The 16,201-nt window shown below is 39.9% G+C and overlaps 2 protein-coding genes across 2 annotated transcripts; both read right to left on the bottom strand.

Annotated features, from left to right (window-relative positions):
• Positions 1–169: 169 nt before the first annotated feature.
• Positions 170–7,511, bottom strand: LOC141806345 (kinesin-like protein KIF3B). Its single transcript, XM_074691802.1, has 8 exons — positions 5,845–7,511; positions 5,660–5,761; positions 4,438–4,560; positions 4,003–4,121; positions 3,653–3,769; positions 1,879–1,993; positions 1,301–1,476; positions 170–909 (listed from the first exon to the last, which is right to left on the bottom strand). Exons 1-8 carry the CDS (start codon positions 7,237–7,239, stop codon positions 777–779), a joined length of 2,280 nt encoding a protein of 759 aa, XP_074547903.1. The 5' UTR covers positions 7,240–7,511; the 3' UTR covers positions 170–776.
• Positions 7,512–7,678: 167 nt separating this feature from the next.
• Positions 7,679–14,593, bottom strand: hadhab (hydroxyacyl-CoA dehydrogenase trifunctional multienzyme complex subunit alpha b). The gene is made up of 20 exons (XM_074691801.1): positions 14,434–14,593; positions 13,641–13,682; positions 13,461–13,531; positions 13,234–13,367; positions 12,997–13,135; positions 12,767–12,886; positions 12,399–12,501; positions 12,176–12,298; positions 11,953–12,071; positions 11,686–11,742; positions 11,483–11,592; positions 11,152–11,286; positions 10,858–11,029; positions 10,687–10,773; positions 10,465–10,605; positions 10,289–10,357; positions 9,903–10,098; positions 9,664–9,778; positions 9,436–9,581; positions 7,679–8,485 (listed from the first exon to the last, which is right to left on the bottom strand). The coding sequence occupies exons 1-20, from the start codon at positions 14,498–14,500 to the stop codon at positions 8,340–8,342; spliced, it is 2,292 nt and encodes a 763-aa protein (XP_074547902.1). The 5' UTR covers positions 14,501–14,593; the 3' UTR covers positions 7,679–8,339.
• Between the last annotated feature and the right edge of the window lie 1,608 nt (positions 14,594–16,201).

Genomic DNA, 16,201 nt, shown 5'->3' with positions numbered 1-16,201 from the left:
CACGTGACTCCCAAGGAAACGTCATCTTACTGTACATAGCTGTCATTTCAAAGTGCTCAAGTTTCCCACACATACTTATCAATCTGCCAGCTGCAGATATACTCATTATTCAATGAATACTTAAAAAAACTCTAAGGTGAGATATAAGCAATCACTACAAGATCATTTTAGTCTGTTTATTTCCATGTGTAAGCAAATGGACTTTGCACGATTTCACAACTATGAAAATAAGGCAGCTAATCAAGAGTGCATTGCAAGCTTTCTTTGAACATTTTTGGCTCACAATTACATTAGCACAACAATTCATTAAGCTTACAGGCTAAACCAGGATGGCCCCCGCAAGTGGTTCCGATTCTCAGATACCCCAAATCATCCTCCAATGTTTGGCAACGAGTGAATACAATCTACAGGCTTTTTCATTTCTTAGAAAAAGGTGATCAAGTGTTGCATCTAAAAACAAAAGGACTAAACTAAAACAGGGACCTTCACAGATCCTTCATTTGATTAACAGTATGTCAAACCTGGTTTGAGAAGATCAAGGTTTTTGCTGTGCTATTCTTTGAGACTGACATAAGCCACAAGAAACTACACAGTTTCTAGGCAACAGTGAGCAAAACAATGCTTTTGTTCCACTTACATTAAAGTCATGCTTGCAGACTTGTTATTTGGATAATTACATTAAAATCAAAATGCTGTGAAATCACTTTAAATCGAGGCAGAAGATTCCCATCCCCACCAGGTGTGCCCAGCCAGACGGGAGGTCTTCTGACACTTTTTCAGGGGCTTGTGTGAAGTGGATCGTCTTGTGGAAAAAAGGCAGCAGATGATGGTCTTTGTCTCTGAGATCCTGATGTCAGATCGATGGATGATGAGGATGATGTGACGGATGCTGCTTGTGGTGCTTGATACCTGCAGACCATTGAAACAATGGATGAAAACAATTTACCAGTTAAAATGTAATGCAATAAAAATTATTAATTACTGAGACCTGATTCCTTATCAAGTCTTTATTGCATGAGAAAAAAATGGTCTTTGTGGATGTTGGTAAAGATAACAGAGAAATGACTTGTGTAGTTTGTAGCTAAAGGGTAACAAATATGCCAACTAGCCTATCAAGTGATTGAAAATTTTACTAGTTGGTAAAAGTTGCACATTTAAACATGGTTAATGACGGTGTTCTTAAACATTTTCCTACAGTATCTAGTCTTATGCTGAGTTGATGCTCCTTGGAAAGGAATTTCCTGAATCTATAAATGTATAAAAACCCTTTAAATTTTTTTTTGTGTGTGTTTATTCTCACCAGGACTTGGATTTCCTAACCCGTGGCGAAGAGCTCCTCTCTCTGATGGGAACGGTTACCAGAAGATCTCTCATCAGCCTGGGAGAAAAAGCTCTCTCCAGGTGAGTGCCATTAAGGTTCAAGGTGAACATGGTTGGTGGGGACATGTCTAACTCCAACAACATTATATTCTCAGCCTGTAAAACAGACAAAACATGTCATTATAACAGCCTTTTTACAAATGAAAGAAGCCTAACTCTTGTTTCACATAGCAGAGATGCAGATCATCAGAATGTTGTTACAGTTTTTATGTCATTACTGCCCCTGAAGAAACACAGTCCTGTTTTTTAAATAAAGACCCACTGTTCCTTAAATTACACCGTTATGTAACTGATGTACAGTATGTACTCTGAGATACCACATTGATGGTTCAGTAGTGAAACTGTGAATAGTTTCCATGGCTGCAACCATCTTCACATTCGCCAACAACGAAGTAGGTTGAAAAAATGCAAATGAGAGTTCCCAAGACCAAAATCTCACATCTCTTTCTCTGCTGTTCTCCTGCAAACTGTCCTCCTGAACGTCCGAGCAGCACTGACCTGGTATCTGGATGGGGCCCCGGTTGCTGAGGCAACAGCCATCTGTGCATATTGGCTGATTGGCCTCTTGTATCCCACAGCTGAGAGAGGCCTCCTCCTGACCTGAGTGGGTGCACTAAGATAAAGATGTGAGGAAAGGTGGGTTTAGATTCAGTGTAGCTTAACTTCTGGACCTCAAGCCTCCACTGGAGGACTCTCCCTTATCACCACTGCTCTGCTGCCATCATCATTATCATCATCATCATCATCATCATCGTCATCATCATCATTATCTTTCTTATTAGTTAGGACTTGTGTATTTACTTCTGTATCATATAAAGTGACCAGTTTCATGCAGAAATAATCAAACTGAAATCACTTCAGATTGCTTTGCACCTTGCCTGTAAAATATGATGAGTTTGGCGTCTCCTAGTGGTCATGCCAAAACTGACACGATAGCAAACCAATAAAACACTTTGGCAATGAATAATATAAAAAGTGCTTTGATCATTCACATACAAAAAGACACACTTAAGCCAAATCTTTTACTAGCATTGCTTGTAAATCTTGTAAAAATGTAAAAATCCTGAAAATTTTCATAGGATTTTAGCTCAGAAATACAGGAAATTTTTAGGTTTTTGCTGCAGTGAACTTAAATAATTAAAAAAATCCAAGGGAAATTTTGGCTCAAAATTTTCTTGTTTTTTTTTTTTGCTTTAAACTTGAATGAGATTTTGAAAGATGTTGTTGGTTTAAACAACAAGATTGGATGCAAATACAATTGTCTCCCACGAATCACATTTAACTATCATTGATTGCTCCCTTTCCAACTTTTTTTTCAATCTCAAACACATTTCCAGATTTGAATTCTAGAAGTCCTGTCAGTGTAAGTTTTGATGGTGGTACTGATGAAAATATATTTGAAGGTATGGTTTAACTTAACGGACACATTTAAGTTGAACTAACAAATGCTTATCAAAATGTGTACAAAAAATTAGAATCCAGCTGCAGTAAATAATTTTACCAATATTCATGACTCAGTTCGGGGAAATTCCCCTAAATTCCCTAAAAAGTCATTCATGTTTAAAAATATTACATGGGAAATGTTTGCCTGTGTGTCTGCTTATAATAAACCAAGATGTTTACTATTTGTATATGTATATGACCAGGCACATGTAGTAAATATAAATTCCTGAAAGTTCCTGTTTATAACTGAAAATTTCCAATGGGAAGTGTTTTGACTTTGAACATCACTAATTGTCCAAAAGGAGCATAAGGCCATAAGAGTTGTGATTTTTAGTTGTTTGTAGGAGTGGTGTGACGTCATCGTCTGGTTTTGCTAATTGAGTTTCTGCAAACACAAAGTACAAAAAAAGTCTAAGTAGAAGTGTTAAATAAATGCAGTTCTTGAAGATTCTACGCAAGGCTGGCTGCAGAAACTCCAAAAATGTCACACACCAAGCCAAAAGATAGATTTTACAGCAGCCTGTGGGTATTTTTTTTATAAATCATTATTTACAAAGTTATTAAATGTACAAGATTTTTCCCTTATAAAGGCATGGTTGACTTGATTGACAGGTGGGCTCCTTGTAGCTGTCTATGGCTGTCACATCCAAACTTGAAAAAAACTGGATTAAGTTTGGCCTTTCTAATATGATGATGACTGTCTTCAAAATTCTGTCTCAGTTACAAATTGGCAAAGAAATTGAGACAACGTCCAAATAGCCGTCTGTAAATACAGGGATATTTTCCCAGACTGGGGACTTTTATACCACATGTGCTTCAGTGAACTGACCTCTCTGATGGAAGGACCGGTTGGAGCCTCCACTGATCCTCCTCGCTGTCGAAATGCAACCTGTTCATTATCTTGTTCTTTTCTCCAGGAGGGATGAAATTCTCAATCAGGAGATATCTGCAACGTAAAAACAGAAGTAAAACACTCATTGAAACATTCAAAATAACTTCCAAAATCAAATTTTTAATTCTGTGTGAATGGTAATCTTTGTTATCCTTTGGGGTGACAGATAGTTTAGGGATTAGGGATTATCACACACTCCATGCACATAAGGATCAGAGGCAAATCAATATTTTTAAATGTCTTTTAAAAAAACATCATTTTTATATTCATGCTATTTATTTACTCACTTGTACTTGAGCTCTCTGGTGAGTTCAGTCTGTGTCTGTTCCAGCTCCTGTCTGGTCGTGACGTGTTCATCAATGACGTCTTTTATCTCCGCCCTTACCAGCTGCAGTTTGGCATACAACTGTATACATGAAAACAAATTACTCACTGAGCTAAAGCTGTGCTGGACAAGATATCAACATAAAAAGAACAAACAGAATGGCTTTAAAATAAAAAGTATGCTAAGGAAAGAGCAAACCAAAGGTGATAATTCAATCACTCCCAAATTAAAGGAAGTTAGAGTCCAGTCCAGGGAAACATAACTCTGACTGTGTTACATCTCCTTGAGAAGTCTCTCATGAAACCAAACCCGTTACTAAAAAGATTGGCTGATATAATTATGTCTGAACGGTGCTGTGATAATGTCATTCGGACACATCACCGATGAGTCATCTTACCCTCTTCAGCTTCTTTGTCTTAATTTCCACCTCCTGCTGCAGGGAGGAGAAAGTCTCCCTCATTTCTAGCGTCTCCTCGTCCTGCAACATCATCTGTTGCTGGATTTCTCTCTCTCGTCGAATCTGAAAATCACACACGGCATACAGCTTTAACATCACACCCTTACAAAATAAAAAACATTTTCACAGCATCACTTTGATCAAAACTCTCTTGACTTTTGCTTCCTCTTGGGGAAAAAGGGGGTTGTTTCTTATTTCTTTGCTGACCCTGGCCTGTGTGGTACTCTTCTGATCAAATCTGATCATTCTTAATAACGTACAAGACACTAACTTTGAAACTTGACCAAGAAAATGTCAACAAAGGTGATTTGATCCATGACAAAAATTATCTTGTTGTTTTGGGGAGGGTCAAAAAGAGGCTCCATGTAAAGTTTAGACTGTGCTTCAACAAGTTTTTAAAGAGGGGGTATTAAGCACATTTCCCGACTCTTTATTGTCTATATAATAGCTCTGGAATAACTTTATATCATTTACAGTTGAATGTTTTTTCAACACATCTGAGACTAGTTTCTTTAAAAACCCTCATTTAAGCCTTGATTTGAAACACTTAATTTGTGCTACTGTCTCTTTAAGACTCACTAAGATTTCTGAACCCAGCATTTTAGACTCCTCCTTCACTGTTGCAATGTGATAAAGTTACATTTTTCTTTTTAAAAATGACTAATTTGTCCTTTCGATGAGTCTCGTGAGCTGCTGATGTCACAATTTGATCAAATCTCGCTGAATTCTCGTATGGCAAACTAAACCAGCCCTTCAGAGCAGCTTGTAGTCTTAAAATTATTTTGGGGCTTTTATGTCTTTAATCGGAGAGGGTAGAACAGTGTACAGTGTCGGAAACAGGGTGAGAGTGGGGAATGACGTGGGAAACAGGCTGCAGGATGGACTCAAGCCGGGGCCACCCACGTAACCTCATGGGGCGCGACCTAGACCGCTAAACCATCTGCGCCCCAAGCTTGTAGTCTTATCCAGGAATACTCCAACATTTTGACTTAAGTTTTTTAAGTATGCAAATGCACACATCCAATTCCAACAGTGTCGTGCAAGAGTCGTCAATAGCTTTTCTGTTTCTTTCAGCTCTATTTACATAAAATTGTATCATAACGTCTCTATTTTGGGAAATCTATCAGAAAGTCTCAGTTTACCCTTCAGTGTTTCTTCATACCTGCTCTGCGATCTCCTGCCTCTTCAGTTCCAGCATCTTCTGCTGTTCGTTAGTGTGATCAATTATTGTCTTTCCTCCAACCAGCAGCTTGCTCTCCATAGCCTGTAAACAAAATCATTCAATGAAATATTCATGTAAATTCCAGACATTCTGCCAACAGCTTGTTTATCAGACACTGTTGGTACCTTGTACTTCTCTATGATCTTCTCCAAAGCGTCCTGATCCCACTGCATGTCCACTATGCTCTTCCTGTTTTCACTCAGGTGTTTTAATTTCTCGCTGCCACCCTGACAGGTCAGAGCCTTGGTGATGTCGTTTCCCTCCTTCCTGCGATAAATCACCTCTGGTTCTTCTTCTACTTGCTTCCACATATCTCTCTCTTTCAGCATCTCCTCCTCCACACCAGCCAGACTCGTACTCAGTCTTTTGCTGTTCCTCTTCATCCTCCTCCTCTCCTTCGCCAGCATCCCTCGCTCCTCCAGCTGGGCTTTCAGGCGTGCGATCTCCTCCTGGAACTCCCTAAGCAGGGCGTCTTTGGGATCCTCGTTGATGCGAGGTTTGTTCTTGATGTTCTTGGCTCTGCTGGCGTATCTTAAGGTGGCTAAGGATTCATCAAAGTTTTTGTGTGCTGGACCCACTGTTGCGATCATAACTGTCTTTGCGTTGCCACCCAGCGAGTCCTGAAGCAGGCGGGTGAGTTTGGAGTCTCTGTATGGGATGTGGGTGCTCTTCCCATCCACCAGAGCTGAGATGACGTTCCCAAGAGCAGAAAGGGACAGGTTTATCTTTGCTGCTTCCTTCAGACGCCTACCTTTTGCTCCAGTCTTGCTTTGGCGCTCACTTCCAGCCAGGTCGACCATGTTCAGCTTCCCAACGCGGATGTGGTCCTCACCATCTGGGCCCACTTCACTGCACTCCACGGTTATCACAAAGATTGCATGAGACCGAGAGCTGCGTTCATTCATGTTGGTGAATCCCACAGATCTGGACTGGTTCCCTAAATTCATGACATGTTCAATCTCTGTGGCGTTCTTTGTCACCACAGAGGACAGATCTTTGACATACACACCAAAGTCTGAGTTCTCTTTGAGCTCCAGTTTCTTGTTGTTGTCTTTGCACAGCAGATCTCTGATTTCCTCCTGGTAGATCTCCAGATAGGATGACCTCACCAGGTATTTTTGATTCTGAGTCCTGGATATTTGTGTGAAAATGTGATGGAATGAGTTTGGTATCACACCCCTTAAGTCTGAGTCGTTTGTAACCCCCTGCATGGTGTGTGTTTTACCTGTCCCGGTCTGTCCATACGCAAATATGGTCCCGTTGAAGCCCTGGAGCACGGACTCCACGAGTGGTCTCACAGCATCGTCATAAATATCGGTTTGTTTTGACTCCCAGCCATAGACGGAATCAAAGGTGAAGACTTTCATAGGCTCATCAGGTGGTGCCTTCGGGTTCCGGATGGTGATCTGGCCCAGTTTGTCATCAATATCCAAAATGTTTTCACACTCCGTCTCTTTTCTGCTGAGAGGCCGGCAGCGGACCACCACCCTCACCGCCTCGCAGTGTTTCCCTTTAGACATCCTGGTCAAAGATTAAACTGCATATTTCCCCACGTTAGAAAGCCCTCTTCATCGGGTGGGGTCTTCAGTTTTTTCCTCGCCGCGCAGGTGCAGCACCACCAGCTTCTCTTTCACCTTTTTTCATCCTTCGCTTTCTTCACGCAGCGTCTCCCCCGCCCCGAGCATCCCTCAACAAGAAACGCGATGTCACACAAGATCTGTAAAAGATGCTGCTCAGGAAAAAAATACCCGTCAGCCCCCGGCCCAGCCCACACAGCCTCCCCTCAGCACACACCCAGCTCTGCTCTGCTGCGGACAATGGAAACCAATCATGTGACCTGCGCAGCGAATTAGATTCCAGCTGATCTTCTCATGGTACACCGATATGATCTAATTGTGTAATCGTTGCAAATTAGCCTTTAACTGAACGAACCTTCGAGGAAAACACGTGTTTTGATTGAATAACAAAATTTATTCCAGGCTTCACATTTACATCATTGTTGTTTCAACTAGGCTCCAAATGTACAAAAAAGAAAGACACTGGTAGACATTCATTAATAATGAACTTTGCACGATGGAAACATTTCACTCGTCCGTCCCAAGAGTATCTTTACATCTGCAATGTGTGAATAATTAGCCTCAATCTGCCCCTCAGTTTATACATTATCATGTAAATCAATAATGTTAAGTTACAAAAGACCCATCATCTTTTTTGCTGATATTACACACTGTGTTTCCATTTTATTTAGAGGTACAACCAGCTAAAACTAATGCAGTCCTAACATGTTTCCCACATCTTTTGAGGTTTTAATGTTAAGTTGTTTTTTTAGGCTTTTTCCAACTTATTTACAACAGTAGGTTCAGGCTATCACCTAAATACAGCCCTTTTTAATACATTATAACTCAGAACAGCTCAACAGTACCTGAAATTACATCATCCAGAAAAACACCATTGTGTGTATCATATCTATTCAGAACTTTTGTTTTTAGCTAGTTGTACCTAATAAACTGGTTGTGTTTTCACTGCGTTTGCCCCCACTCCTGATATAAATGTTAGGCACATTTTAGTGGGGGGCTGGAGTTTCTACATAGAGCTGCTACTGGCACACATGGCGGCTCGGTCACTTGTGAAATTTCTTGGTGGGATCCTTGGCGTGATCCAGTAGAAGTTGGCATGGTGTGAACTGGTTGCCGTAGACGGCTTCGAACTGCCTCATCTTCTCCACCAGCTTGTCGGCTCCGAAGGTGTCCACAAAACGGAAAGGTCCTGGAAGAAAGGTCATAGGCATGTCAGGCACATGGTCATTTGGTAAAACAAAGCAGGACACTGAAATCTTCAGCATTAGCTCTTTAGTCTGATTCTTTTTTTGTAATCAGTCTGTTTTAGGATCTATCTGCAGTTTTCCTGAAGTTCTGCTACTCTTCAGACAAGAATGTATTTCCAGTACTTAATAAAATGTTGCTTTATGGAATATATGCAGTAACTTAGCATGTGCTTAGAGTTTTCATATTCCGCATCATCATGAGATTTGTAATCCACTCCAAAAAGACTGATAACATAGATTTAACTATGTCTTGTTAAAAGTTTACTTTTGAATTTTTCTTTCGCACCTCTTCCACTGTTACTTAAATAGATTAAAAGAGCTCCAAGAAATTTCTTTAACAAGTATTCAAAAAGTTTTCCACCTCTAACTCAAAGCTCTAACTTACACGGTACTGCTTTGTCTGAAAAGAACTAGTTGGGTATAAATGGTGTATTTCCATGTTTGTTTTTTTAACTAGTAAATATTATACTTTGTTTATTATAGTTCAATAATTTTAAGGTTGGAAACACAAGATACATGTTGTCCCAAGATTTCTGTGTACTTGAGAGTGACTTCATTTGATCACTGGCCTTTTGTGTCTCGTCTGTGTCTCAAAGAAATTGGCTTAGTCTGATCTCATCATCTCTAAGTTGGCTTAATGAAACAGTAAATCCTGATTTAGACAGCCGTCAGCTGTGTTACTGCACTCCTGAATAGAACTAGACAGATAAAAAGGCAAGTCAGGTCCTTTTTTTATCCAGATGCTTTGTGATAATGACCTCTAGGCTTTTAAATTTCACATGAAATACAGAACAAAAAGAATCCCTTCAGAGAGATTTATGCCCTCTTCTCACAGTAAGAGGATTTAGAGTAGAAGCTCGAGAGTCTTAGATGACAAAGTTTGAACTCTAACCTCCAAGGCAGGGAGGGAATCCCAGACCAAACACAGCACCAATGTCTCCCTCCTGTGGGTTGTTCAAGATGCCCTCCTGCAAACACAGCACAGCCTCGTTGACGAATCGAGACACCAGCCTGTACTGCACATCGGAGTCTGAGGAGCTGTGAAAAAGAAAAAACATTGGTCAAGTACATAAAATTGCTTAAGCTGCTGCTACTTCTACAATCTTCAGTGTGAACTTACACAGCAGGATTTGGTGTCATCCTATATTTCTCCAGGATATCTCCAATATCAGGGTTTACTTCTTTAACTTTGAGTCCTGGCTGGTAGACGTAGCAGCCTTTTCCTGATTTGCGTCCTTGAGAAGTAAAAATGTAAATAAATAAATAAATAATGAACCCATTTGATAAAATTTGTGCACAAAATTAAAATTTGTTATTAATCTCCCAACATAAAGGGAAAGAATCCTCCAGTATTCATACCCTTGAATCCCAAGTCAACCATCGTCTTCAGCACCTCCACGTTTCCTCCTCCAAAGCGTGAGCCAAAAGCTTTGCCGAGGTCTTCTGCCACGTGAGCGGCAACGTCAATGCCGACTTCATCAGCCAGAGTGGCTGCACCCACGGGGAACCCAAAGCTTGTGGTGAGTGAGTCTAACTTCTTGGGGTCGACTCCTTCCTGTAAGTGTGAATAGACACATTTATTAGATGTTTGACATAAGTGGTCTCTATGGATTAGCCTGAGATCTTAATGTACCTTCCGATTTTTATATGCTATTAACCCTTTTAGTGTGTAGTTTCAACTGTATTTGTTTTATACTATAAAATGTAGCTAGTAGCTATATTTTTTATAAATAAAGGGCCCCAACCTGAAGTACTCGTACTGCTTCAGCCAACATTGGGGCCAGACACCTTGTTGTGTAAAATCCAGGACCATCCTGCAAAAAAAAGAAAATAAGAGCAACAGCATAAAAAATAAAGCAACATATGACGTGTTGTGAATTTCATTTTGGCATGATAACTTTCTGATAAAATAACACCTCACCCCTACTACAATGATGACTTTGCCCTGCTTGAGGCCGACTGCCACGGCAGAAGCTGTGGTGTCTTTTGACGTCTTCTCAGTGGTTATAATCTCAAGGAGCTGCATCTTATCTACTGGAGAGAAGTAGTGCATTCCAATCACCTGAAATAAAAAAGAGAAAGAATTAAATTAACATCTCTTTTACTCCTTCAGTCAAGAGCCTTTTGACTCCTAAACACTCACCTTCTCTGGCCTCTTGCTGGCAGCAGCGATGTCTTTGATGGGCAGAGCAGATGTGTTGCTGGCAAATATGCAGTGAGGGGAAACCACCTGCAGATAAACGTCGGTAAAGCTCAATCGACTGATGTGTATAACAAAGCGAGAACATCATAGTTTCCTTTCAGTCACACTTACAGCCTCCACCTCCTTCAGGACTGCATGCTTAATGTTAATGTCCTCAAACACTGCTTCGATGACCATGTCAGCCTTCTCAAAGCCGCTGTAGTCCAGCTGGCCGGTCAGGTTAGACATGATCGAGTCCCTCTGGAAGGTTGTGATGTTTTTCTTTTTGGCTTTGTCGTTCAGCCTTATTGAACAAAAAAAAACAGAGTTAAATCATGCATTATGTAACACACTATCAATTATACTTCAGAGATTATTTCAAAGTTTAAGAGTGAGACTTTCATTTTTTCTGGTATGTAGACTTACCCTTTGTAAACCTGCTGCTCTCCCCGGGCCAGTCCAGCCACAGCCGTGTCCTTCAGGATTGTGTGTACACCTTTGTCCACGGACACCTGAGCGATACCTGCTCCCATCAGTCCTGCTCCTAAGATGGCAAGAGTCCTGGAAAAAGAGGAAAAAAAGAGAAAGGTGAACAATGGACTGACTGATCCTTAGACTCTCTGTTTGCTTTCAGTGTTACTGTGTCAGAGATATTTTTTGTTTAAGTCCTAATCAAACATTTAACCAGAGAACTGGTTTGAAGTGTGCACCACGGGTTGATGTGCGTTACCTTTCACTTTGCATTATACAAACTCACTTGACTTCTTTTTCAGGAGCTCCGAAGCGGTTCTTCTTGCATGCAACTTGACCGTGGTAGAGACCAATGAGGGCCCCAGATTCTGAGGTTTTTGCCAGCATGCCAAAGTTCTGTGACAAAAGTTAAATTAGATGAAATTAATGCACAAAATACAAAACTATGAGAGCTAAATATGCCAGTAATGTACGCTGAGAAAATCTTACCTGACTCTCTGCCAGGTATCCTGCTGTGGGGCCTTGCTCAACTCCTGTCTTTACACACTGGGAAAGAAAACAAAAGCCATGTTAAACAGGTCAGAGACCACCAGAAAATGTTCAACCAAGCAGAAGAGTAAGTAATCAAATCAGTTATCCTAAATTTAAAGAGTTTAACAATAATTTGTACAAGGTTTCAAGGTGTACCTGTCTCAAACATCTCTCTATTCCCTGCAGATAAAAAAAAACAGGCTTAAGCTAGAAGAGAGTCCTTACATCAATTATCTTTAGTGGTGCTGGATACAGTCCTTTGCTCTGTTTCATAACTTTCCCATGGACAGTTTTGTAGATTTGATTCCGGACTAACTCAAAGCCCATGATGTAGTCTTGGATTTCTGTAGAGGAGCAGATGAAATAATCAACGCAGGGCCTTCTGGATAAAGCACAAACTCAAGTCACTCCAAAAAGCTAACTGTTGAATAAGTATTGCTGAACTTACTCTGCATTGTGCCTTTCTCTTTGCGAAGAGGAATCTTCTTATTTACAATCCCTTTGGCAGTTTCAACGGCGATCTCCTCGAGGTACTCGATTGTCCTCTCCTCTGGACTCTTCAGACCAGGTCCTGTTACACAAATGCAAAAATCAAGAACAAATCAACAATTCACTTCACCAAAAGATCTATATATCTAATTTAAAATATTCTGACCCCCAAAATACCTTACCTAGAGGGTCAATCAGTTGGTCAACCAGCCCCATCTTTTTGGCTTTATCTGCCCGGATATTTCTCCCCGTGAGCATCATGTCAAAGGCACTGGGAAGTCCAACCTGAAAAATATTTAAAAGCATGTGTGAATGTTTTTTTCATATCACAAAAGAGAAGTTTTCTTGTTGTCATATAAAAACATGACATGATTGGCAGAGAGGACATAATCTGCTTGCTTTGGTCTCAGAGGTGCAAGTATTCATCTTAAACCAATTATGAGCATTAACCATGATCAGCTTTTATAAAGATGCAGAACTCCTTCACATACTATAACTTATATCATCCTGAATTTATGTGAAAATATGGGTAAAAAATCTCAGTGCTCACCATTTTAGGAAGTCTTTGTGTGCCACCAGCTCCTGGTAACAGACCCAGCATCACTTCAGGAGTGCCAAGAACTGTCTTCTTGCTCTTTGTCGCAATTCTGTACTGACAGCTGATGGCAAACTGAAATGAAAACTTAGCTCATTAGATTACATCTTGTTATCAAACACAACAATCAATTGAAAAGACAAGTTATAGTTAAAGTTTTATATCTTTCTGGAATGTTCAATTACCTCTAAGCCTCCACCCAAGCAAGAGCCGTTGATAGCAGCAACAACAGGTTTGGGAGATTTCTCTATCAGTTCAAACATCTTCTGACCCTCCTGACTGAGTTTAGTGACCTCCTCTGAGTTCTTGCAAGCCGAGATCATACTGAAAATAGGAGGTGGGTGTAAGTTATACACATTTTTGGATAATGTTGATTAAATACAAACTTCAGTAGGCAGAGGATTGAATGAGATTTCTCTTACTTGATATCAGCTCCTGCAATGAAGCATCCAGGCTTTGAGGAGATGAGTACTGCACTCTGAACTGCATTGTTTGCCCACACTTCCTGCATGACCTCTGTTAGCTCATTTTGCATTTGGATTGACAGTGTGTTGACCTGGAAACACATACAATCATTGGTTTCATATAGCATCTGCATAATTCATGAAGGGGAAAAAACAATGGGAAGAATTTTACAAATATATCCCACCTTGGAGGTTGGATCATTCAACCGTACCACAGCAACATTGTCCTTGACTTCATAGTTCACATGAGTTCGGGCTAAAAATAGAGAGAATATAATGTACAGTGAAGAAATAATTGGGCCACTGAACCTGTTGACCTATATCTACTCAAACACTATTTACGAGTGCAGTGATTTTGTTTTTACCTTGCATGGCTGGAGCTATTGAGAAGGTGCGGAAGTTATTGCCTGAGAAAGGACAATCACAAAAGGCAAATTGTTATTACATCATACCTTTATCAAACCTTAGAACACAAATCTAACAATAATAAGCTGCATAACTCTCACTTTCTATATTGTACACAATGTACTAAAGTTATATGTTCACATATGTTAACACACAGACGAAACGCAGTGTTCACATAATAGTCTTCATATAATATTGCTATGACCTCAGATGTCTGGGCCATGGTGTGCAATCAGTGGAAAGTGACCCTTCACCTACATTCCCTGACTTCCATTCAAACATACAGAGGGAACAGGAACCAACACTACAACGATTCAAAGACAAAGGTCTTTAAATTCCTTTTTAAACTGTGTGGCAGGGACAGGTTCCAGTCAAACGTTTGGACAAATTTCGCTAAAAACCTAAAACTTAAATCAGGACTCCCTGGGCTTTTGTAGCTGCCAGCCTGTTAGCTTGTTAGCAAACTTGGCAAAATTCATAATAAAGTTTTTTCCAAACGTAAGGGTCTTCAGAGGTACTTCAGTTGGAGAATATTTGAGATTCACTTTCCTCTAGCTGCCCCTTCGGTAAGAAATCTAAATGACAATTTTGTAAAAAGCATGAACACATTTTCCCAGAACGTCCTTTGGAGCTAACAGCTAATCTAACAAGCTAATTAGACATCTAGGGCACACAGCAAATCCCCTTTATTCATTACCATTCACTGCACTGCTATTCTTTTAAAGTCAGGCGTTAGATACATTGAGTCCCTACCTGTATAGAGAGTGTATCTCCTTGATGTCAATCTGGAGAGAACACCAAGCGATCGAACACCAGCCATCTTAGCAGCGGAGGTCAGTCAGCAGTAGTGTGGACTGAAGCTAGCTAACTTAGCCCGCTGTCAAAGTAGGCTGGTTTGGAGTAGAAAGGCGAGACAGGCGGCGAAGCTCTGACACCGATTCAATCGAAAAGGAAGCTGATTGGTTCCCGTGAAACATACTCGCACATGATTGGCTTACTCTGAGATTGGACGTTGAACACTCCAGACTAGGCTCAGTATTACCACTTCCCGGTTCATCAACAAAGCATACATCCAGAATTCCGTCTATGTTACTGCTTTGTGATCGATATTATTTTGATGTGATATCTATCTTACATTTCAAACGCACTAACAAGGTAAACGTTCAATGTATAGCAATGTTTCTTTACCCGCTGAAAGCATTAGCGGTGTACTACCACAAGGAGGAGCTAGAAATCTGTTTGGTGACTAGGAAAGGTAAACCAAATGAAAATCTGTACCAAGACTGTTTGAACAGGGAATGTAAATACCCTTTAGCTACTTTTTTTTGGGAAAATGAGATTTTTTTCCTGTTCAACAATGGTATATCTGATTCAGCTCCTGGGCATGTTTTAGCAACTGACAACCGTGGACGCACACACACACACACACACACACACACACACACACACACACACACACACACACATTATATATATATATATATATATATATATATATATATATATATATATATATATATATATATATATATATATATATATATATATATATATATATATATAAATTGGTTTACCTCAGTTGGCAGCACAAAGGTGACACCCTCTGTACAAATTGATGAACTACACTGATAATATCTGCCACTTTTGGGAAAAAGACTAATGTTTACACAGTGCACAGCAACTAATCTAATCTTTCTGAATTTTATAAATGTATTAAAATTTGTTGTTTTTTCAATGTATGAAAATGATGCCCTCTCTTTGTGTTACCAACAGCGCCTTGCAACATAAAAATGCATTCTTACAAAAGAATGTCAGAACCCAAAAGACTATGTGACATGCGAGTGCATTGCAATGTCATTTGACCAGTGAGCACACAAACAAGGAAAAAAGCTGAGCCACTTGAGGATGTGAAATTGTCATGATCTTAATCTCTTGAGGGAGGTGAAGTAACAGGAACTGATTATTTCTTCCTCTGTGCTTCCTGACCATTAAGTTTCATACCACTTTATACCTTTCATAATGTAAAACATGATGCAAACCTTTGTTTTATAAAAAAAAATTACATTCATTTCCTAGATATCGACAAACTGTGCTGTAATGTACAGTGCATGGGCCAAGTTTTATTTTGAATTCCTTCTTTTTTACTATCTAGCACCAACACGGTAATTGAGGAAGTCCCATCATACAAAGCTCCATGATATTAGAGTATCATCACTAAAAAAGATTACTTTCTTTTATTTTGTTCTGTTATAGCCTCATTACTGACAGTATATTCAACGGTGTCCCAGCAGTACTGTTGATATAATTTTCTAAGTTTATTTTCTACTTCTAATAACATTCACAACAACTCAACGAGGTTATATTTTTCAATCTGCCCTGAATTTGTCAATATGTTTTACTGATTTAACTGTAATATTTACACTACTGACCTTTGACATTCGCGCGTACGAGAGGCATTTGAAGGCAGCACAAGTATTTCATGGAGGCGGGATCAAGTGTCGTCACTGAAAAAACATCCAAT

The sequence above is a fragment of the Halichoeres trimaculatus genome, unplaced genomic scaffold, assembly GCF_033239565.1.
Source record: "Halichoeres trimaculatus isolate MK-OKI-2021-1 unplaced genomic scaffold, fHalTri1.1 fHalTri1_scaffold_17, whole genome shotgun sequence".
Taxonomy (NCBI): domain Eukaryota; kingdom Metazoa; phylum Chordata; class Actinopteri; order Labriformes; family Labridae; genus Halichoeres; species Halichoeres trimaculatus.
Note: the sequence above shows the minus strand (reverse complement) of the source record. Positions and strands in the feature narration are given on the sequence as shown.

Excerpts from the sequence above, each read along its gene's own strand:
- hadhab (XM_074691801.1), bottom strand. The coding sequence starts at position 14,500 with ATGGCTGGTGTTCGATCGCTTGGTGTTCTCTCCAGATTGACATCAAGG. Across the intron at positions 12,887-12,996 it reads GCTTGGGTGGAGGCTTAGAG|TTTGCCATCAGCTGTCAGTA; the intron begins GTAATTGAACAT and ends TTTTCATTTCAG. Across the intron at positions 11,593-11,685 it reads GATACCTGGCAGAGAGTCAG|AACTTTGGCATGCTGGCAAA; the intron begins GTAAGATTTTCT and ends CTTTTGTCACAG.
- LOC141806345 (XM_074691802.1), bottom strand. The coding sequence starts at position 7,239 with ATGTCTAAAGGGAAACACTGCGAGGCGGTGAGGGTGGTGGTCCGCTGC. Across the intron at positions 5,762-5,844 it reads AGATCATAGAGAAGTACAAG|GCTATGGAGAGCAAGCTGCT; the intron begins GTACCAACAGTG and ends TTTTGTTTACAG. Across the intron at positions 3,770-4,002 it reads ACCAGAGAGCTCAAGTACAA|ATATCTCCTGATTGAGAATT; the intron begins GTGAGTAAATAA and ends TTTACGTTGCAG.